General features: G+C 43.8%; 1 protein-coding gene across 1 annotated transcript in view; it reads right to left on the minus strand.

Moving 5' to 3' along the window:
• LOC147671992 (axonemal dynein light chain domain-containing protein 1-like) overlaps positions 1 to 24882 on the minus strand; it is a gene marked incomplete at its 3' end in the record, with an annotated part of 350388 nt that overhangs the window by 307087 nt on the left and 18419 nt on the right. Inside the window, exons 3-6 of the mRNA XM_086948070.1 lie at positions 23166 to 23262; positions 18396 to 18481; positions 12765 to 12821; positions 9224 to 9332 (exon numbers count right to left, since the gene is read on the minus strand). Coding sequence (XP_086804196.1) covers positions 9224 to 9332; positions 12765 to 12821; positions 18396 to 18481; positions 23166 to 23262 — 349 coding nt within the window. The remainder of the gene's footprint in view (positions 1 to 9223; positions 9333 to 12764; positions 12822 to 18395; positions 18482 to 23165; positions 23263 to 24882) is intronic.

Here is a 24882-nt window from a genome sequence, read left to right on the forward strand (position 1 = left end):
AGTGTTTATACCTTTTATGATAAGCAAAGACCCTAACATATATCCTACAGACTTGACGACACAAGACGCAGAAGTTGTACATACTGAAGAAACACCACGAAGAGTAGAAAGACGTGACAATGCAATGAGTCTGAGACATACACGACCCGACTTAGAAGCATCAGATGAGGGAGAACTACATTATCACCAAATGAAGAACAGGACACACTTAAATGTTTTCGCAAACCTTTTAGTGCACTATGTAGAAGCTATGGAAATAGAAGATTGCTATGTCTGCATGATGCTACCTACTTCAGTGGCTGAAGGCGTGACATACCACCATTTACCCCTGACCTATGGAATTTCCTGTAGTATTTTAGCTAGTTTATTTTATAGAAGCACTTTACAGTACTATTACTCAAACACTGACGTTATCTTTTCAGAACTTCCTATTAGAGGGAATCTGAACCTTGTACATACCCTTGGTGGAGTGACTCGCTACATGGGAGAATATTTCCTGACTATAGGTGACATAGACTTAGATGAAGCTAGAAAAGCTAACCTGACTTGTTCCTTACATGCACAAGAGAAAATGTTCTTGAAAATGGCGGAGAAGAGAAGGGAAAAGTTTCAGAAAAAGGCAAATGACGAAAAGAACAGAACCCCTAGATGGGCAGAAAACATGGATAACACCTCACAAAGCGAAGTTACTCCTGCTCTGTTGCTGGATTTTGAACGGAAAGGGAAACTCTGTCTTCATAGAGAAAAGACTAGTTATTATAATAATGTATTCATTGGTTCCAGCGAGTGTGAACATAATTACAAGGTAATTGGAGGTTGGGGTTTCAAAAATGGGTCAGAACCTGTGTTTCCAGGAATTTATTATATATGTGGAAACAAGGCGTATTTCAAATTGCCGGATCACTGGTATGGAAGCTGCTACTTTGGCATTGTCTTTCCGAAAATATACCATGTGAACAATGCAGCTGGAAGCAATGAGATTACTAATGGCTTAGTGCGTAGAAAACGTGAAAGTGTAGGAGAAATTATAGGTGATATTTTTAGTGCACTGATACCTGGAATGGGGGTAGTTCTGAATACTCATAGAATCTGCAAATTATCTACAGTAGTGGATCAGTTATCAACTGACACTGCTGCTGGATTTCTGATGATCAATACCGAAATGGTTGCGATCAGATCAATGGTTTTACAGAATCGCCTTGCTCTTGATACCTTATTGGCAAAAGAGGGCGGAGTCTGCAGGATGCTGAGGGCACAACATTGTTGCACTTACATTCCTGATAAAAGTGTCGAAATTAAGAAGTATATAAGAAACATTACTAATTTGGAAAAAGAACTCAAACCATTAGAGGTTGACAGTGCCTGGAAGAGACTGACTGATGGTCTCTCCTCTGTAGGTAGTTGGTTCTCTAACTTAGGTAAAAGTCTTATATGGAAAATACTGATGCCAATAGCTGGAATAGGTTTGATTGTTCTGATCATATTCATCTGTTGCAAATGCCAGAAATGCAGAAAATATATAGTGAATAAAAGAGGAAAGCGAAAGGCTGAAGAATTAGAATTAGAAGAATTAAGAAACCAGATATATAAGAAAATAAAGAACAATCATACACACAGAGAGGCGGAGAGAAAGCTCAACAATAAGTTCACTGAGGTTGAGATGGATGAATTGGATGAATGAAGTTGGCATCTGTTTTCATGTGTAGTGATGATAGTAAATATCATCAAAGAGGGGATTGATGGAGCAAGGATTCGCACGTAACGCGACTTGCTCTCTTTCATGAACCTCGCCTTAAATCATAACTGTACTAACTCCGATTGTTTGTCATTTATTTGTATTTCCCCAACACACGGGTGTCCCTAGGAGGCTTGCCTATGTGTTTTTCATCGTAATCAAGCTTGCACATTAATAAAATGGCCGCTTTGCAGAAATCCAGTCTGCGCATGCGTCGGTCATACCCATGTGATGTGACGCACTCGCAATCTGGAGGGAAAAGTTCGCACATGCGCATTGTTGCTAAAATGGCCGCTTGTCACTAATCATGCTTCATGCTATCTTAAGCCGCTTTTGTCTATGCATCGTTTCTGCACTAACTCTTAATGCTATAAGTATTATAAAATAAGGGATTAAGAGTAGTTGGTCATGGTGTACAGTGTATTCATTTTATTCTGTGTTATTAATTTGTTTTCGCTTACTTTTCATGTACCGTGTAAATGAGGGCCTTGAAGTAGGGATGGGAACCATTTTGAAGCTGACGTATCCCTCATCACGTGATCAAAGATCTGGGACGTGCAGCAATGGAACCTGGCCAGTTGGCCATTGAAAAGGGGACTGTCCTTTCCAGGCGCACCTTCGCCCTTGAAGACCTGCTATTTTTACTCTGAAATGCGCAACAATGTTGCAAACCTTTTCTTCACTATTGTACTTTCCCACACGTATGCCTGGGAACCCAGATGTTAGGGGGAGGGTAATGTCACGTGAAATACGTAATAAGAATATAGGTGGTACCTATGTCCTAACCACCTCTCTTGACCAATCAGAAGATGGGACTTTGTCATATTGCAACATTTATGGGTGGTCTTGGGGACTCAAAACAGTATATATAGCCTAGCTTAGCTTAGAGAAATTGTCCGACTTGTCCGAGTAGCAGACCTGTCACTGACCCTACGAACTCTATAGGTGCCTGATACAGAGTGCTGCGGAGCATTCTGCCTGAAACTTTCCACAAACTCCAAGGGGTGGAAATTAGTCCTAAGTGCTAAGCGAAGCACTTTGCTGGGAGATTCGAAAACCCAATCGGGGTTTTGGCAGATTCCGTGCAGAAGAGGGGGTAACGCTGGCGTTGCATCCGAAGCTGTGAGGGGTTGGTCGTGCCTTGGTGAACCCTGTCCTGACCCAGACCTGAGGGGTTTCCTGTCCTGACTGTCCATGAGCTGTACCTGCTCACCTTCTGGTATTTCCTGAATCCTTGAGGGTCCTTGTCCCGTTCTTTCCCAACTGACCCGTGGCCAGGGTTAGTCCTCATTCTCACCTAGGTAAATATTGGCATAGGTGTCTGTCTATACTATACCCTCAACTTTTCCTCCTCTGATTAAAGCAATCTTGCCTGTGATATTCTCCATGTCTCTTTTGAATGTAATTTCATGCAATTGATTATTAGTAAATGTTCCACTTTTACCCTTCCTTTAGGACATTGTAGAAACCCAACTGTTTATTTAGATTGTTCCACTTATTCCCTTTCCCTTAGTATGGTTGCCGTGAAGTTAGAAAGATAGCATAAGGTTTAGGAAGTAGTATAAAATTATTAGGTCACACATTAGGTCTTCCTCACGTCCTTGCCCTAGATTAAACTGTATTAGATAAATGTTCATTATGATTCATGCCCTATAGTGTTCCCTTTTACTCTATGATACTCACTTTAATCCATAGTTATATCCTGGTTCTGATACTAATCATTGATGTATTACTTTGCATTTGCCTACTTGTAATGGCATTTTCGTTCTAAACTTATACTATATAAAACCCTTAAAACCATCAAGGTGTCTGTGGTCATTATACATTAAAGCGATACTAAAGGTATTAAATGTGTAAAGTAGAATTTTCTCCCTTTTAGGAAAACCCTTATCACCTGTCCACTGCTAGCTCCTGATCCGTCAGGAGTAATGTGCCTGTGGTAAGTCAGGTACACGAATAGTGAGTGGTGTAAGAGTCACCCACTCGATTACTCATAGTAGCGTGACAGAGGTTTCACCCGGTTCATGCAAAACACGGTCATCATATGCACGCCAGGGCCCAGTGCGTGGAAAATTTGGAAATCTAGTGACCCGGGTGACCCGCGCGCTCTATCACCTTCACCTGCCACTCCTGCAAGTTCGACTGCATCAGGACCCACATCAAATCCACAGACTCCAAACAGAGCTCCGACACTAACCACCTGAAGTGCATCCTGCTCAACACCTGCTCGGTCCACAGACACGCCATTGAACTTTGGAACCTACTCGACACCACATCGCCGGACGTCGCCTTTCTTACTGAAACCTGGATGAATGCCTCATCAACGCCCGACATCGCCATAGCCATCCCGGAAGGCTACAAGATCATCCGAAAGGACCGCATCAACCAAACAGGAGGAGGCATCGCCATCGCCCATAAGAACACCATCCGCATCACGACCAGTTCCGATGACAACCTCACAACCGCCGAACACCTTCACTTCCAGATTCACACCGACCCTAAGACCACACTCAGAGGCACCCTCATCTATAGACCACCCGGACCCCGCACACAATTCAGCGAAGACATCACTGACTTCTTCAGCCCTCACGCCCTCCTCTCCGAGGACTACATTCTACTGGGAGACCTCAACTTCCACCTGGAAAAGAACAACAACAGCAACACCACCACCCTTCTGGACAACCTCGCCTATCTCGGACTCAAACAACTTGTTGACACCCCCACCCACAATGCCGGGCACACGCTCGACCCAATCTTCACCTCCAGCAAGCACATCTCCTTTAATCACACCACAGCTCTCTATTGGACGGACCACAGCTGCGTTCACTTCAACTACAAAAAGACTACGACCCACAACCACCCACAACCAATTCCCCGGAGAAACTGGAGCAAAATTACCACCGACCAGCTCTTCACATCGCTTCACCAAAACCCTCCTGCAAAATCTTCGGACCCAAACTAAGCAGCCACCAACCTCACACAATGGATCACCCACAGCGCTGACAAATTAGCACCCGTGAAAAACCATCAAATCAAGCAAGGCAGCAAAAAAGCCCCCTGGTTCAATGATGACCTTAAGAAATCCAAGAAGATCTGTCGCACCATCGAGAAAGCCTGGCGAAAAAACCCAACCGCTGACAACCTGGCCACCTTCAAGAACGCCACCCGCAAACACCACCAACTGATCCGATCCACCAAGAAATCAGCATTCAAGGATCGACTCGACAACAACGCCCACAACAGCAAGGAACTTTTCAACATCGTCAAAGAGTTTACCAACCCCACCGCCGGCACCAACTACATCACTCCCTCCCAAGACCTCTGCGACTCTCTAGCCTCGTTCTTCCACAACAAAATCGCTGACATACATAACAGCTTTGGAGACCAGTCCACCCCACCCACCTCGGAACTAAAACCCCCCTTCAACAACCTTTGCGCCTGGAACCCAATCACCACTGAAGACACCATCCGCCTGATGAACACCATCCACTCAGGATCACCAACCGACCCATGTCCCCACCACATTTTCAACAAAGCAGACTTTATTATCGCACCCCATCTCCGAGACGTCATCAACTGCTCCGTCAACTCCGCTACCTTCCCGGAAAGCTGGAAACATGCCGAACTGAGCTCCCTCCTGAAGAAACCCACAGCAGACCCACTGAACTCAAGAACTACCGCCCCATTTCGCTCCTCCCTTTCCCTGCCAAAGTCATTGAGAAAGCCGTCAACAGTCAACTCGCCGCCTTCCTCGAATCCAACAAATCCCTCGACCCTTCACAGTCTGGCTTCCAAGCCAAACACAGCACCGAGACCGCCCTCATCGCAGCAACAGACGACATTCGAACTCTACTGGACAACGGAGAAACAGCTGCCCTCATCCTACTTGACCTCTCCGCAGCCTTCGACACAGTCTGTCATGGCACCCTTATACAACGCCTCAGCAACGTCGGAATACAAGGAAAAGCTTTGGACTGGATCATCTCGTTCCTCGCCGGAAGAACCCAGAGAGTCCGCCTCCCCCCTTTTAGATCAGAGGCCACCGAAGTCATCTGCGGCATACCACAAGTATCTTCACTCAGTCCCACCCTCTTCAACGTATACATGAGTCCCCTCGCATCCATCGCGCGCCAACACAACCTCAACATTATCTCCTACGCAGACGACACCCAGATGATTCTCTCCCTCACCAAAGACCCAAACACAGCCAAAACCAACCTACACGAAGGGATGAAAGAAGTAGCCGAGTGGATGAAGAACAGCCATTTAAAACTGAACTCGGACAAAACGGAAGTCCTCATCTTAGGATCATCCCCCTCCGCCTGGGACGACTCATGGTGGCCACCGGCCCTGGGAACCGCACCCATACCAACGGACCACGCACGTAACCTGGGCTTCATCCTGGACTCCTCCCTCTCGATGACCAGACAAGTCAACGCCGTCTCATCATCATCATGCTTCAACATCCTACGTATGCTCAAAAAAATCTTCCGTTGGATCCCCACCGAAACAAGAAAGACGGTCACCCATGCACTAGTCACAAGCCGACTGGACTACGGAAACACCCTTTACGTCGGAACCACAGCCAAACTACAGAAAAAACTCCAACGCATCCAAAACGCCTCAGCCAGACTCATTCTAGACATTCCCCGCCAAGCTCACATTTCCGGTCACCGGAAAGACCTCCACTGGCTCCCCGTCAACAAGAGAATAACGTTCCGTCTCCTCACCCACGCACACAAAGCCCTCTACGACCTAGGACCCGAATACCTCAACACGCGCCTGTCCTTTTACACCCCCACCCGCCAACTACGATCGTCCAATCAAGCCCTCGCCGCAATACCACGCATCCAAAGATCCACCATGGGGGGAAGATCCTTCTCCTACTTAGCGGCCAAGACCTGGAATTCTCTCCCCACCCACCTCCGCCTCACACAGAACCACCTCTCCTTCAGAAAACAACTAAAAACTTGGATTTTTGATAAGTAAAGTTCCCCCCTCCCTCAAGCGCCTTGAGACCCTCTGGGTGAGTAGTGCGCTATACAAATTTAAACTTGACTTGACTTGAGCAATGTCTACCCAAGGTAAATTATGATCCAAAAACACAAATCAAAAATGAAAATCTCTGGACAACAATTTTTGTACGGCGGTATATCAGGCGGCCCGGATTAAAAGTCTCATTACTGAACTACATCGTAAGGAGTTAAACAACTCAGAGTTGAACACATTTTCAAAGGTTAGCGCCTGTGAATCAGAAACATAGTAGTAAAGATCCTTTATGATTGATGCCTCGAATTAAAGCAGAAAGTTATAAATACTTTTGACTTTCCAAGAGATCTTGGTCTGATACCTCTCAAAGAGCTTTGGGGCAGACAGTGCAAGACACTGACCTGCCAGCATCATGATTCAGGCCACAACAGTTATGGCCGGTACTAAGAGGATCCTTGCTACTGAACACCTTTAATCCTGAAAAATAAGTTCTAAAGTAAACTTTTTAGCCAATGTTTCAGGTGCCATGCGCTTTAACACACCTTGAACGTCATCAAAACAAATAAACCATGAGGCAGAAGGTGCGGCACGTGAGAAAAACAAATCGTAAGAAAATGTTTTAAACCCAAAATCCTAACACAAACATTCTGTAGGCTAAATGAAGGAACATTATTTGTTGTCATTTCTGAGGTACCTTTTGAATGTTGGGAAATGAAAGAATAGGGCTGTTCTGGACCATTGTGGGCATTACTTGATGGTATGTTGCACTGACAGAATGTTGCAGTGTTAGACAATTTGACTATGGGTCATTGAAAACCCATTAATGTCTGCCACGCGTCCATGCAACTGTATGGTAGGGGGAAGGACATTTGTTTTTTGTTGCAGCAAAGTTACTTCCTGTACAAGATATATTCTGGGAAGAGAACAAGATTAAAATTATTAGGTCCTTCTCAATCTCAACAATGTTTAACAGTGAATGCCTGGATTTGATATTAGTTGCTCAATGCATACACAAAACGTTTGATCTTCCGTGACATTAGTGTGGAGCTATGAAGACTACAGAGGATCCAGCATCGTGATTAGTCAAAATCCTCCTAATGAAATAGCTTTGTTCCGAGGCTCAACTGTCAGCGTGGCGCAGACTTATCACTCTTGTCAAATCAACTATGGACTCCCTCTGGCTCAGCTGCCAAGTGTGAAATTGTTGGAGATAAAATTGCAAGCGACACAGTCAGGACTTTTCAGAATTTATAGTCAAGAACTGAAATGAGGCATACAAGGTAGAAGGCATTCAGTGGGGACATGACTATGTACATGGATGTAGAGCACAGAATGAGGAAGGCAGGGATCCTCACCTAGTTATCAGAATCAAACCAACCCCAGAGGTTATAAAGCCTTATTTAGATGACTACACCACTATTTATTGACGAGAATTTCAAACCGCATTGTCATTGCAGATGAGTGGCAACCATGGGATTATAATCCAAATAAAACTAGTGCAACCATATCGATTTAAAGAGGTTTGAGTGAAGTGGTGAGGTGGATTATGATTCTATATTATTCACTCTCTATATCATGGAATGTTACTAAAGGGTCAAACAGGTGGGGGAGAATTAGGGTTTTGGGGCATAGATTATTAAATGAATGGAAGAAAAGAGACGCTTCAAAGGATTGAAGAACAAGTGACAGGGGAGGGGAGAAGGTTGTTCCAAAGCCATTAAGGGACAATTGGAAGGATGTCAGTACACAGAAGTGACACTGTAAACATTAAATGATGGAAGAATATAGAACGTCCAAAGATATAAGGGGTAATGGGACAGCCATCTATGGAAGAGAAGAGACATGTAATCCTTCTGTGTGAGGAAGATGAGGACTCCAAAGACTGCAGGATCATTCAGACAAATGAAACTATAATGGCTGACAAGGGATTTGGAAAAGCAGGAGGTGTCTATCATGACAGGAATCTTGGATTTGATTGACCATCACAGTATCTTCAGGAAGCGCACCTGTGAGGCAAAAATATAGTGGTGCAGTTTTGAGAGATGGATTACCATAATTTTACATTCAATATACACATGCATGTTGAGACAGAGCCTGTGTGAAAACAGACTTTGCTCTAGATTTGATAGGAGTAAATGGCTCTTGGCACAAATTAGAATTCCTAAATGTAGATTCTTCAAGGAGGAGACTGAAAGAGTCTCCCAGGTTTAACCACATTTCCCAAATAATGTAGTACTTACTCAGATCCAGCCCTATTTTAGAGTGGGGATATAAATACCCGTGCCAAAAGAGGCTGTGCCCAGTGAGGCCATACTGTTTCAGCTGCATGTGCTCTGAAACCAAATCCTTGGCCCAATATACGCTCAGACAAGCCTTCGAAATCCCATGGCATCTCCAAGAAACACAGAAATCAAGAGTTGGCACACATTCTGATGGAGAAAAATACAGAAAAGAATCTTAGTGTGTTCTCCTGCTCCTTCTGTGCTAGTTTTAACATACCTGGGTGGGTCCACCTTCACCTAAGTCCTCTGCATCCACTCCAGCCTTCTCCAGCATGGTGTCCATCACTTTCATCAGCTGCAAGACCTCAGCACGACTGTTTGGCTTCCTAGGAGGGAAATAAGACGTTACAGACTAGCACTTTTTAATAACAGGTGGAAAGAGATAGCGTCTCATGCAAGATTAGTAGGTCCTGTGAGGTGTATAACACTATAGAGCATGAGTTAAATCACATGACAAAATATTGCATCCGATAAATCATCTTAACTACTACTTCACAGGGTTAGGTCAGGTTAGGTATCAGATGTGGAAGTAAGAATAGTAACTATACACCTTCCTTGATGATGTCGTGGTAAGCTCCGAATTGGATATGGCATTATTATAAGTACATATTATCAGCCTCGATATAATGCCAAACAACACTGTGAAAAGAAGGAACTAAGGTAAGCGAACCAGGGTGGCGCCTATATATGCACAGCGCACATCACTCTGGGCGCAAACGACGCCACCGAACCCACGCAGAGCCTAACAACCCCACCTACCAGTTCGCAATGGAATTGTTCAGCATTAGGCATTTCAAGTTGTCCATGATAACTGTACTCCTCTATCATTATGATGGTGATATCTTCAAAAACAGATGCCAATCAATGATTGGGTCCAGAGTCTAAACTCTCTACTCCTGAAGGAAGGCACACCCCACAGAGAGAAATGATTGCATTAAAACAGAGGCAGGACTGGTGATTATTCGGACTGTTGACAGGACACCATTATAGAGGCTATAACTACAGCTCCTTACACCGTTGGGCATGGAGACTGATCTCCAATCTTCTATTGCAGGTCCTGGTACATTCAAAGACAGTGGCGCTACTTACCATGAATCTTAGGGATAACTGACCATGCATGTACCCCAAGCAATTAGCTCCCCATTGTGAGTTTCTGAAGGTTCCATTACCGAAGATGAAGAGGATGGGGGAGGGCGGGACGGGAATGAAGGATTTTCAGAAGATTGTAGTTTGGCATTTCTATTCACCGATTAAGTCCTAATTTCACAGTGAAACCTCAAGGTTACATTCATAATCCTTGGTAACTTCACAACCTTAGAGTTACTGGTACCCTTTTATCAATAACTCTCTGGCTCAGTTAAAGGGGACAAATCTGGGGCACTAGAAGTGAGGCCCTAAATATTCTATTTAAATGTTAAAGACACTGTACTGTAACAGCTAAATACCACTAATTTATCTCACAGGTTAATAGAGACAGGCACTCTGTTTGGAACTATTTAGCATCCTAAGCAAGTCAACGGGAGTTTGCCAGGTTTTTGAGGAGTTAGGAGGAGATTGTCTCTTTCTAGGGGATACAGAACCACCTTGTTGACAAAATGTTGCCAATTAGAGAGATGTCTGAATCACCCGAGACATACTGCATGAGTAGACACCATTCAAAATCCCCAACACATGCACTTCTTTGTTCATCTGGGGATTCCAATTGTTTCACGGTGGTAAGCTTGCTAGAGATTCACATTATTTCTGAGTAGATGAATGTCACAAAATGCTTGCGTAAACCCTGCGTGTCATCTCGGATATGGGATTTACTTCCATTTCTGGCTTCACTCCTCACTGATATTGTCAGTTGTTCAGCTTTATATGGAGAGTCCAGACCTATTTTAAACAAACCTGGGTTACCCACTTGGAAGAAAACTCCTATTTTTCAATGCTAACCCCCATTATTTATGTCAGATCTTGTTGGTTTTGGGACTCTGTGCACCAGGATCATACTAATCAGGCCCCCTGCATGGGCTTTGACCCCTAAAAACTAGGCAAAGTTGCTAACAACCCTAATTGGCACATTACCTATAAATCCTAGCATATAGTACTCGGGGCATGTAAGGTAAATGTCATGGTCTGCAGCACCTATTGTGCCACTACTAAGCATCTCTTCAGGTCTGCCCCTGCAGCCTTAGTGTGACATTTTAAACATGGCACAATAAACCTTTTGCCATGTCTAAACTTTACTTTTGAATTCTTGTGAGTCATCCCTCGGGCACGATGCAGGGTATTTAAGAAGTGGAACGTGTGGTTTTCAATGTGGCAGGGCTGGATCTCCCAAACAAAAGCACTGGGTTACTTTATACCACCCTACAATACATAACTTCAGTTTGGGATTAGCTAGCACAATGATTCAAGGACTCAAGTCAATTGTAATTTAAAATCCATGTAAGAGGTGTTTTCAACGGGATTTTAAGGGGTGTGAAATGATCCACAAAGCTATGATATTTCGTGTTTTGGAACAAAGAATCTAAATGAATCAAAATAGCCCCTTGGGGAGAAATATCCAATTCAATTCACAACTTTATTACTAGTTTTGAAATTTTCACTTTTATAAAGGTGGCATGTAACCAGTCCTGGAACAAGTCGTTAGGAGCTTGTCAGCCCAATCATTTATAGGTTGTTTTTGATTAGGAGCCATGCAAGGTTTTATGCTTAAGTGGTGATGTATAAAGTCATAAACCAGGTAACGCTGGGACACTGGAGTAATAAGACTAAACTCTTGTGTAGCAGGCCAACTCCTGATATTTCAAGTTAAAGAGTGGCTCATGTGTTTCAGGTTTAGTTGTAAAACATTGGGGAAAGCTTATTTACACAACAAGGAATCAATGGTGGTATAATCTGCCAACTGCATTAGCATTTTTGGAGAGTTTTTTTTATATTTAGACTGTCGTTTCTATAAGTCGGGCATCCCTCTACAGTGGGTTTCTTGATCAGATGTGCTGGCACCTGCATATCCCAGAGTCTATGGTACCTTACAATGACTTTCATTTGACTCCATGAACACCTGCATTGGCATCTTTTCTATGACTATCGCAAAATACATACAAGGAGGAATGATCTGCTCTATCAAGACATGGACAATTGAACTGCTCTATCAATCTCTGGGCAACGGACATGCTTAACAGTTATCTTGACAGCGGAACTACTTTATTGATACCTGGGTAATGGCACTACTTTATCAATATCTGGGCAATGGGTGTGCTTTACCAATATATGGGCAGGCAATTAATGGGAAATTCATTTGCTACATCAGTACCTGGGCCATGGATCTCATTTAATAATAACTGGACAAGAAATGATCTTTATTAATAGCTGGGCAATGGAATTCCAAACCGTATCAGTGCAATGGGCCTGCTTTACCAATATAAGGGGAATAGATCTGTACCATCAACTAGGCAATAGATCTGCTTTACTGATAAGTGGGCAATAGATCTGCTCTAATAATTCATGGGCAATGGATCTGCTTCATAGGGTGAATTCTAACTGAGGTAATATGAAAGAACACCAGTTAAAGGATGCAAACAATTGATTACTATAGATGATCAATCTGCCTAGTCTGACAGCTACTGCACCTTTTCTTCAACGAGGATGTGCTTTATGGATTCCTGGACATCAACAACGTCCTCAAATATCTCCGACAAAGACGTGCATTTCTACACATATAAGATAATTAAAACTAGTCCACTATACAAGGCTGTCCTTGTATTACTCACATGGAGGGGAACATCATCAGCCTCTTCTCCGGGTCCTCGAGGAGCGTTGTGTATTTACTGCAGTGGAAAAACAAGCATCTTAGATAATATCGAACATTTAGAATGGACCGAGGGATGGGGGACAAATGTATCGTAAAATGATTGTGAAATCAACATGTAGGATACAAATGTAGGACTCTGTTGCATGATGGTGCAGTGTGAATATGACACCATGTATAAAGATTCAACATAGATACAGGAGAATCAACTTCAAATGGAAGAAGTCATGAATGTCAGATCCACATGCAAAACGCCATGAGTGAAATGCATTCATAAACTGCACTTTTGAGTACGTTTACAATTTTGAGTATGTTTACTAATTTTCGGTTCTCACAACCTGAACCTTTGTAGTAACTTACACTTTTGTAGTAACTTATTCTTTTTTTAGTGAGTCCAGCAATTCAGATGGCCACCCACTAGTACTGCAACATCCTGCCATAGAAAATAATGGCAGTAGGGACTTAAAATACAACACCGTAGGAAATAATATTACATTAAATTATTTAAATTAGTTAAAAATATAAATACATATAAACTAATGCAAAAAATATATACAAAACATATGCAAACTACTTAATCAAAATATTTGATAAACTTTTGAATGTAAAGAACAATGTAACAATACATCGTATGTTACATTATTTTATTAAATTGAACAATACATTGAAGTTACAGCAGGTGTTCTTGCATTTATGTGCCTTTGTACCAGCATCCTTTTGTTGGTGATAACTTGTAAGGGTACCTCTCTGTTTACTGTAGTATGACCCTATGCTTAACTATGGCAGAGAATGAAGGCTTAACTTTCACCAAGGAGGATGTTAATGAAATCCTCTCGGGCCCACCGTTACACAGACCTTAACATGGCTCATAAGATAACACAGACTAAAGTCTGGGACTCACTCACTTAACAAAAGAGAAACAGAAGAAGAACTATCCATCACAGAGTAATAATGACAGAGTATCTGAGGTCAAACACCGCCCCACAAGGACTACTAGTGACCAACGCAACCTGGATCTCTTTCAGGAGGGATAGGGCTCAAAAAGCGTGGCACTGCGCCAGGGACTCGTTATTCCTCATTATAAAACCAGCAAAACGACTCTATGAGGCAATGCTAGTGGGGATACAAGTCCCAGAAAACCATCCTAAAATGACCGTAACTTCATACAAGAAGAAACGGGATGAAATAAATTAAAAAAAAATGTCAGAATATAAGGATCATCTAACGCAATCCAAAATCCACAAGTTTCAGAAGGATTAAAAAAAATTCCCTTATGTAAAAATATACCCTTACTCGGTACCAGACTATACAAACACTGGCAACCAGAATAACACCACTCACACAAACTCGTTTGATGGAAAATCATCAGAAACAGATAGTTGTTCTAGTGGAGAGGAAAACAGAGGAAGACAGTGGGGTAGGAATAGAAACAGACCTTGGGTGCAACCATGGCAGACCTTTAAATCCTACAACAACCCAATGGGGATTCAGCGACAATATAATCCACCCGACCAATACTTTGGTTGGGGCAAACCATCCCCACAAGGGCCCCACCACGGTTCCTCCCGAACCAAAGGTTTCCATTTTTATTAAGGATTGAGGGGGAGAGCAAAGAGAAGAAAAGACAACCAAATACACTGGTAGGACCAGACAGGAGAAGTACACACCAGGAGCATGTTGAGGGAGACCCCTCAATAGAGGCCAACATGTAACTAAGCTGTCTATTCTAACATTAAGAGAAATACAACGAAGAGTCCTTAACAAAGGACAGGGGTTGTACCTACAGCCCACCTTGACAAGTTCTGACTACATTGCCAATTGGCAGAGTTCTTTAGGAAACTGAAGCTAAATGACTTTTTTTTTTAAACCGAAGGCCTCAGCAACAAGAACAGAGGAGTCACAGGCATGAAGATAAAATCTACATTCTGTCACCACACTACCACGATTCCCACTGAGGTATGAACATTTGAACAAGCAGTGTTCAATGAGACAGAGACATTACAAGAAGACAAGGACGGCTTCCACAATATGAGTAAGAAAGAAACCATGGCATTAAAAGATTTGAGAATGGATAAAAGAATTATCAAAAAACCTGCAGACAGAGAGGATGGAGTTGTAGTTCAGGACAAGCAAGACTATAACATTGAATGTCACCGTCTCCTGGGAGATAGAAAATAGAAAAAATTACAGAATTCTTTCCTCAGACCTGACACAACAACTTTGATCTGAAATAAAGAACCTTACTGAGACAGCGAAAGCAAACTGGTCAAAAAGAGGCACAGTTCCTTTAAACTAATAAAAAAACAGAATGCCCACTCCAAGGTTCCCAATAGTGTCAGGGATTGGTTCCCTTCTGGAACCTCTATCCCGCTTTTGTGACTCTTACCGGAGACTATTGGTACAGAGCACTTCTATACACGTGAAGAACACAAAAGACTTGCTATGTCTACTGAGGGACATAGGCTACGACACAGAAAAGAGCATGCTAATTAGCCGTCATGTGCAGTGTCTTTATACATGCCTACTACAGGAGGATACACTTTTAGTCATCCAGGAATCTCGGGAACAAGGGGAATGGCAATACAAAACTCCAAGGGCATTCTTCCTTGAAAGTGCATGCCTAGCACTTAAAAGAAACTATTTTGAATATGAGGGCACAGTGTACCTACAGCCATTTGGGACTTCCATGGGGAGCAAATTTGCCCCAAGCACGGCAGGATTACATGTGTATTACTTCAAAACCAAACATATCTTGCACACAAACAATTCGTATAAGCATACCCATTGAAATCTCAGGGGACATAGATAAGGAGGCAGAGGTATTTGCAGAGTGGCTGGAGATGGCAGCCAACAAGATAGCCCCCCTTAGTGTAGTCACGCAAAAAAGACTCTCCATCAGCTCCCTGGTACAATTACAGACTCAGGACGCTCAAGCAGCATATCGCTGACATAAGAGTAAAACCAGTAAGAGCAAGAAAAAATCATATATAGAAATCATATTAAGTAATATAAACTAGCTTTGACTGAGGAAAAATCTAAATACTGCACTCAAAAAATTGAAAATGTCACATCTGTCAGAGAACTCTTTAGGGTAGTGCAACAGATTGCCACCCAACCCCCCACTTCCCACCCCCCCCGGTCACTGGAGAGCCTGAGGGCTCAGAACTATTTTGCAACCAGTTAGCAAATATCTTCCAATCCAAGACTGTAGATATCTATAAAGGATTTGAAGCAGCTCTTAAAACATCCATGCAGCCAATCCCAACCTGAAGGCCTCAATTGACATCTCAAAGGACTGCTGTTCAAACAGACCAAGAGACCAAAGTACTGTCTGTCTTCCCATCTCACCTTCTCAACATGAAATCAGGGTCACCCCTTGAAGCCTGCCAGCCGTTCTTCACCTGGCAGCTAGTACCATAGCCCATTCTCATGCCAATTTATTATACTAATAGATCATCTCCGGATCTTACCCCCGGAGATGGAAGGAGGCAATTATTAGGCCCCTTCTAAAGAAATCTAACTTGGACGAATGGACTGTACGAACTATCATCCGATTTCTCTGCTTTTGCCCAGCAAAGATCCTAGAGAAACATCTTTATATCCATCTGATGGAAGTTGCAGAACAGCAGGGTTGTCTGGACAATTCTCAATTCGAAGTCAGGAAACATCATGGAACAGAACCGGAAACTGATCTCCGCCACAGACTGCATTAGGCGTCTAGTGGATGAAGGACAAGGTGTGGCACTGATAATTCTTGATCTATCAGCAGCATTTGATACCATCTCGCCTTTGCTGCCGATGGAAAGTCTCCAAGATCTGGGTATCACTCATCAAGCCCAGGCCCTCCTTCCTTATGGATCGTTCACAAAGGGTGAAGTTACAGCACTTTTTCCCTGCCATGTGGAGTGCCACAGGGCTCCTCGTTGAGCCCCACGCTCTTTAATCTTTATATGCAACCCCTGATTCCATAATTCAGGCATTTGGGCTAAAGATAGTGTCATATGAATGAATTATTTTTATTGTTTAGTTAATTAAAATCGTAACGATGTTAGCATAGTAAAAACATAATACTGAAAAATTAATAATTGAAAAAAGCATGATTAAAACGTTGATTTCTTGTATGAAAATAAACCAGACATTGTACAATAGCTGGGTACATTATTTGACTCGAGGCTTGCTGTAGCTATGAGTGCAAACTTCATTCTTAGGATAAAATATAATAAAAAGTTTGTCTAAAGTTAGTTAACTGTCATATGCTGACGATACACAGATTATTGGGTCAATCCCCCAGAAGCCATGCTCCATAGCAGACAATTTCTCGCTATATATGCCTGCAGTGGCAGACTCGATGGGTTGAAACTTTCTAAAACGTAATGGGGGGTGGGGGGGACACGAGGTGCTGTTCTTTGGTACAGGACCATCTAGCTGGAATAGCAGCTGGTGGCCTGATAAACTAGGAACCTGCCCCAAACCCGGGAAGAAGGCCAAATCAACTTTAATGCCCAGGCTAATCGCACTGTGGCAACTTGACATACAGGACACCTCAAATACGTATGGTGGCTATAAAAAAGCTCCTCATGTACATATGCATTCATAAATTGATGAGTTCCACAACATATGATGACAGTATATACTTTTTGAATATATTACCTCTTGTTGACTCACTTGCAGCAATGTGAGGAGTGAATTGTAGTTACTTTCTTAGACCGATTACGCAATGTAGTGGCTCTTAAATTCTAAGTGCATATATACTTACAAATACAAACTCTGGTAAGTATTTTGGGCAGGGTCATAGTGTTTGATGTTCATTTAGCTTCATGTGTAGCCCTAAATACCCTGCCCATGATTTCTAGAGATGCCACTTATCAAAAAAGATTTGGGTAGAGAATATAATGAGTGGGGTGCAATAAAAATGACACAAAAGATACAAGAGTAAGAGATGAAGGGAACAAGGGTACCAGGGAAAGAGGCCACGAAGTGTACAAGGAAATTAGATCACAATAGATAAAAGGAAGGAAATCACAAAGCTGCAAGGGATGGAGAACCTGAAGGATACAAGGGAAGGAGATCGTAAAGGGTACATGGAAGAAAATCCCAAAGGATGTACGTGAAGGAGAAAATAAAGAGTGCAAGAGATGGGATCACAAAAAATAAAAGGGTACAAGGGAAGGGTATCATGAATCGTGCAATGATCTCGAATATCACAAGGAAGCCCACAAACGCCACAAGGGGGAGAAGGAGATCACAAAAGATGTAAGGGGAGAATATCTGGAAAAATTAAAGAAGAAGAGGAAAGGTATGGTCCGAGAAAATGGAGATCACAATAGGGAAAAGGTAAAGATACCACATAGTACATGAAGAATGAATCATAAAAAAAGGAGGAGGAAAAAAACTAGAGTGAATTGACGGTTGGATACTACAAATGTTGAAAGGGAGGGATGAAGGCAACAAATGATGTGATAGTAGATGACTTACAGGCTGCAAGAGTGGAAAGGAAAAACTATACACTGTGACAGGAGGCTCTAAAGGGTCAATACGTGAATAAGGGACAGATGCTAATACTGAGAATGTGTGCGATAATAAGGGCACTCACTCTTCATAGTACTCCAATCCCATAACTCCTTTGTTCTTTACAACGTGAAACTCCTGAGGAATGAGGCTGTCCCGAGTGCTGAGAAACTGTGGAGAAAAAAGGTGATTATTAGGCAAGAGGGAGGAGCAGCACTAGTATTTAAAAGTACTAAACATGTCTCTGTAGGAGAGGCATAATGTGGCTCAAAGAAGTACTATACATCCTGCTGTTGGAGATGCTGTAGAAAGCTGGCTCTCTATATACTATACCAAAGTGAGGTATAGTGTGCACAGAGTCCAGTGGAACCCCAAAGGTAGGCAGAGGTAAAGTTAGATTGAACCTTACTCTCTATTTGTGGTAGTGTGGTTGAGAAGTAAGGCAGTATCAGAGGACAGTGTTAAGCATTTGTTGTATGCACTCAGTCAGCAAATGAATTCACACACTCAAAGACTGAACTTCAGACAAATTGTTTTTGTATAAAAATATTCTTTTAGTTATTTTATTTTCTAGAACCAAGCAAGCCTGGCACAGGTAAGCAATAAATACTTTACAGTAGTAATGCAAATGAAATACAGTTTGGATGATAATTGTATGTGCGATTTGATTCACAGTATGGATGCAGAGAAATGCAATACTTAGTAAATGCAGTACATAGACTTGAATAGGCTTTTCAGTAAAATAGCAGGTAAGTAACTTTTGAGATTACTAGACTTTCACAGAGTAGTATAGCTAGATAATACTCTGGGACATTTCCTGAAAACAGGTAAGTAAAATCATTTTCGTTAGATTATGCAATTTTAAAGAATTTCTTTAGTTTCTCAAACTCCACACTTAGAAACTTTCCACAGAAAAACATTCAATGTTATCCTATTGAGGAAAATAGTGTTATCGGTTTTGAGGTAAGTATTTGATAGTGGGAGTTGAGGTTCTGGGGGTGGACTCAGGGGTCCCCCAGAGTAAATGATGCACTCTAGTTACACCCTCAGCGGCTCTAGGGCAGCCGGGTGCAGAGTGCTGAGGTCCAATGTTATCGAATGGGGGATAGAGGGCCTCCGGTTGGTAGCTGCTGGCAAGCAGGCCACTGGGTTGTGTGAGCAAAGTTCCTGGACTTTAGCTCAGGGCAACTGGGGAAACAAAGTAGCACCAAAGGTGCACCCTCAGCGGCAATAGGGCGGCCGGGTGCAGGGTTTCGACGTGGGATGCCCTGTTGTTTTCCAATGGAGAATCTGGTTTGTAAACACACTGCAGGCTTGGGGACGAAGGTCTTCTGGGTGCGAGCACCACTTCAAGAGGTAAGTTGGGAAGTTAGGGGTTGGTTAGGCACCGTCGGTTTGGGCACACAAGGCCATGGGGCGTTGGGTGCAGGGGTGCCTTTTGGGGTCGGATGTTCTTACCAGCTCCTGGTCGCGGTTAGGGGGGCCTTTTGGATTTAGACTGCAGGCGTCAGCTGGAGGCTTGAGGCAGGGCAGGGGTTGTGGGATCTCGGGTCAGAATCACCGGGGTGACCTCCTCGTGGTGTTTGCCCACTCGAGCTTGGGCCGTGGACGTCAGGTGCAGAGTGGTGCAGATTTACGGTCTCCGAATGGAGTTGCCAGAGTCGGGCACACCTCTCTTCCCCAATTGTTTTTCCCGCCTGTTCTCCTGCCCAAAGTGGGGGTCAGAACCAGTGGGGACCAGGTGCTGAGAGCAGCAAGTGGCCTGGGGAAGCTCACAAAGGTGGCAAGCCTTTGAAGCTTCTCCTTCGTGAATCCTGCCCATCCTGGGGGAGGAGGCTTGGCACCCCATCCCAGGATGTGCATTGTTTCAGGCCCCAGAGAGCAGCAGGCTCTCGACCCAGGGGTCCAGAAACATGTCTGGTGGTGTCAGCTGAAAGCAGCCACTCAGCATGGACACTAGTGGTAGGTTCGTTTTCAGGGGGCATCTCTAAGACGCCCTCTGTGTGAATTTTTCATTAAATCCGACATTGGTATCAGTGTTGAAACTTCTCATTTTTCAGTGTAGCCATTATGATGCTGTGGAGTTTGTAATGACAAACTCCCAGCACCATATACTCTTAATGCACCACTGCACTTACAATGTCTAAGAATGGAATTAGACACTGTAGTGGTACAGGGCTCATACACCCATACCCTCACCACTGGTATAGTGCAGACAGCTCGAGGGGTAACTGATCTATGCCAGGGCAGTGGGTTGGAGGCACGGCCCACAGGGATGTGTGCCATGTCGACTCTTCAATTTGTTCTGCACCAAGACACGCAGCCTGCCAAGGCAGCGTGTGAGTATCAAGGTATAGGACCTCTAAGGGTGGCACAATAAGCTGCTGCCCTTAGAGGCCTTCTCTGGTCACAGTGCCCTGGGTACCTGTGGTACCATTTACCGGGGGTTGACCTGTGGCCAAAGATGCCAATTGAGTTTACGCTTCAATGCAGTTTTAGGGAAAGAACATAGGCCCTGGCTACCTGATTAGCAGGAGCCGAGGGCACACTCAGTCAAGTACATCAGCAATTCAGCAAAAAGTGGGGGCAACCATGCAGAAAGAGGGCACTTTCTCACCAAACCTTCCCCCCTAAACGAAAGAGGATGAGACTAACCTTTCCCTAGAGAGTCTTCATTTTCTAAGTGGAAGAACCTGGAAAGTCCATCTACATTGGTATGGGCAGTTCCACGTCTGTGTTCCACTACAAAGTCCATTCCCTGTAGGGAAATAGAACACCTCAACAGTTTAGGAGTTTCACCGTTCATTTGCATTAGCCATCTGAGAGGTCAGCGATCAGTTTGAACTAGGAAGTGAGTACCAAACAAGTATGGTCTCAGCTTCTTCAGGGACCAAACCACAGCAAAGGCCTCCCTCTCAATGCTACTCCAACGCTGCTCCCTGGGGAGAAGGTTTCAGCTGATAAAAGCAACAGGTTGGTCTTAAACGTCATCATTGGTCTGGGATAAGACCGCTCCTATCCCTAGCTCAGAGGCATCAGTCTGCACAATGAACTGCTTGGCATAGTCTGGAGCTTTCAGAATTGGTGCGGAGCACATAGCCTCTTTCAGGGTATCAACAGCCTTTTCACAACTAACTGTGAAAAGGCTGGTGTGAGGGGACGGGAAAGAAGTGAGACCCCTGGACAATGTTAGCTTATCCCAAATATTCAGCCCAGTTTTTCTTGGGATGGCCATATGGTTGAACCTCCCATGAGTCCCAGGCGAGATCTCATATGGGTCTGCAGGCCACTGCCCTAATTATATGGAACCAGACCTTCTTGCTCTCCCACGCAGTCCATTCCGAGATAAAAACGAAGGTGAGAGGCCCAATAGTACTCCATTAAATTGGGGAATGCCAGCCCCCCGGTCTTGTGGTAACATAAGTATTTTATTAGAAAAGAGTACCTGTTGCAGTCCCCAAATAAAGTTAGGAAGGTCGCACTGAAAGTTCTGAATCTGGTGCTGCAGGAAAGGCGTGGGCAAAGTTTGGAATAGATATAATATTTTCGGTAGCACCGAAATTTTAACTGCATTCAGGTGGCCCAGCCAGGAAAGAGAGAGATTTCCACGTCCGCAGTTCCTCTGAAATGGCCTTTTTACGTTCTTGCCAAATGGCTTGCGACCACGTGTTAGGGGTCAAATTGAGACCTAGGTACTGAATGGAATGGGAGGCCCATTGGTACGGGACAAGAGACTAATGCACGGGGATCTCAGATTCAGGAATTGTGAGATTCAAGGCCCACGATTTTGCATGGTTGATTTTGAGGCCCAAGACAAGTTCAAAAGACTGAAGCAATGTATGAAGGGCGGGTAGAGAGGATTGTGGGCCCGACAATGTGAGGAGGAGGTAATCCGCAAACAAAGCTATTTTATGGTCCACACCCCAAGAGCAATGCCAGTAATGACAAGAGACTGGCGTATCATGATGGCAGGAGGCTCTACGACAAGCACAAACAATAGGGGCATAAAGGGCATCCCTGTCGGATATAAATAGGACCCGTAAGAAGGCTGTTTACCCGAACCTGGGCTAGAGGTGATCCTGGCAATCAATCGGGGTACCAACCCTATTTTATGCAGGACGGCCCGAAGAAAGGCCCAATCCACACGGTCAAATGCATTTTCAGCATCGAGTAACAATAAGCACGCGGGTATGTTCCAGTGGTGAGCCTTCCCGACCAAATGAGCGATGCGCCGCACATTGTCCGCACCCTGCCGATGTCGGATGATGCCAACCTGATCTGGCTCAAGAAGCTCAGGTAGATGTGAGTCGAGCCGTTTCGCCAGAATTTTAGAATAGATTTTGAGATCCATGTTTAAAAGCTCGATGGGGCGAAAATAATAACATAACGTGGGATCCTTCCCTGGCTTGGGAAGCAATGTGATCTTGGCCAGCGCCATAGAGGAGGAGGGTCCTCCAGTAGCTGAGAAAGAGTTAAAAAGGCAAAGTAAATGCTCTTGAATCTACGGGAGAAAAGTGCGATAAAAAGAGACCGGGAGGTCATCCGGGACCGGGGATGTACCAAGGGGGAGGTCCTTTAGCACACCAGTAAATTCCTCCAGCGTAAGTGGGTCTTCAAGAAGTTGCTCATGTGTCTACCGATCGGAGACCAGTTACATTCCCCCAATACTGCCTGGATCTGATCCAGGTTAGGTTGCATTACAGACATCCACAAGAAGGTGCAGATGAGAGACATCTATGAATTCTGTACATAAACATGGGTTATGAGTTTGGCAATCTTCCCAGTGGTAGAGACGCGCACAGGTGCAAGATATGATAGACAATTATTACGAATGGTCAGCCTCACTGCAACTCACTGTGCCATGTTCTCCACGTCGTTGTGTTCCTGTGCAGGTACAGTCCCCATAACTCTTCTCCGCCACTGTTAACGCATCATACAGGAAGGAAATATCCCTAGAGCGCAGAACAAGATCCAACATTGAATGTCTTACAGTAGATAGCTGTACAGCATTAACTTTTTCTTGGGACAAACAATCAAAGTGCAAGGTTGGCACCTTCAAGCCTTGAAAAGAATTGGGGGACACCATTATGTACTGCTGGCATGAATCTAAGACATGAGTACCCACTACCCGGGGGAACTGTAGAACACTTGCACTTACACATCAGAGGATTTTTGACATGTGTACCAACACAAGAGAACTTCTGGACATCTGTACCTGAACAGGGATCATTTGATTACTAGTCTAAGCCATTTGTTCACTTAGATCTTAGTCAGTTTTAGGACATGAAAGCCAAGCGAGCAGGCGTAATTGGACGAGTTACTAGGTTTAAGAGGGGGTGATACACATACTATTATGAGATATGATGAAGGACAGTAGCTTACTGAGGTCAAACTAAGCAGGATCTGTACTGGGGATCAGGCTGAACTTTTTGTTTTAAGTTGAGCCAAAAGTATAATAGAGGTAATGATGAGCTAGCCCTCTAACAAAGGGCAGGCTGGGCTAGTTACAGCAATGGAGGTAATTGTAAATCAGCTGCATAGTGGAGGTGTGGCTGAGCAAGCTGTGTAATGAGGCCCACCTTACTAGTGGTGCAATGGAGGCCTGGCTAGGCTAGCATTGTAGTGCAGATTAGTTTGAGCTTGTGATGCAATTGAGGTTCTCCTGAGCTATCTGTTCAGTGGGCATCAGGGTGAAGAAGTGGTGCAATGGAGGTTTGGCTGAATCAGCTTGTAATGAAAGACAGGTTGCAACACTGGTGCAGCCTATATTGTGCTACGAAAGCACTGTAACAAAAAGAAGGCTTAACAAGTGACATAATGAAGGGTGATGAATGTTAAGACTCAGCAAAGTGAGTGAAAATATCCTGTAGGTAGCTGTGTAATGAGGTCCAGCTGAACTAGCTGTGCAATAAGGTTGAACGTAACTAGTTGTGGGATGGAGGAAAGGACAGTGTAATCAGGAATAACCAAAACTACCTGTATAACTGAGTTCAACTTGAATATGAGCTGCTTTCTCAAAGATATTGTAGGTATGTTGAACATTGTGAAGTTATATTTATTTTATATTTTAGCAACCGCATTGACATTATTTCATGTTCAACTGGATAAGAGTTTTGAAACGTTACCAAAATAAATTTGAAGTATGTGATTCATGCTCATACTACAGTGCAGTAAGCTTAGGCTGAATTTAGGGGGTAGTCTTTGGACAGAGGATTTCTGTGTTCTAGGGAAGACCTCAAGGCCTCTGGATTTTGTGTGTGGTGCTCAGTTGCAGAGGAAAACACTGCAGGACTGACAGATGGATGCAATGTCTCTAGATCTGGATGGTTAAGGGATTGACACATAGATACAGAGGAGCTTGCCTATATACTGGATGATCAGGTGACCCACACATGGACACAGAGCTCTCATCTCAAGACCAGGACAATTTAAGGGGGGCAACACAACAAGAGCATTTCCACGTGTAGCACAGAATGGTCTGAAGAAATCCATACTCTTGAACCACACCTTCATCATTACCTTTGTCCTCTGCCTCAATCTTTCACTGCAGATTCCGCTGGCACGCATACTGA

The sequence above is a fragment of the Lissotriton vulgaris genome, unplaced genomic scaffold (genome assembly GCF_964263255.1).
Source record: "Lissotriton vulgaris unplaced genomic scaffold, aLisVul1.2 SCAFFOLD_2464, whole genome shotgun sequence".
Taxonomy (NCBI): Eukaryota; Metazoa; Chordata; class Amphibia; order Caudata; family Salamandridae; genus Lissotriton; species Lissotriton vulgaris.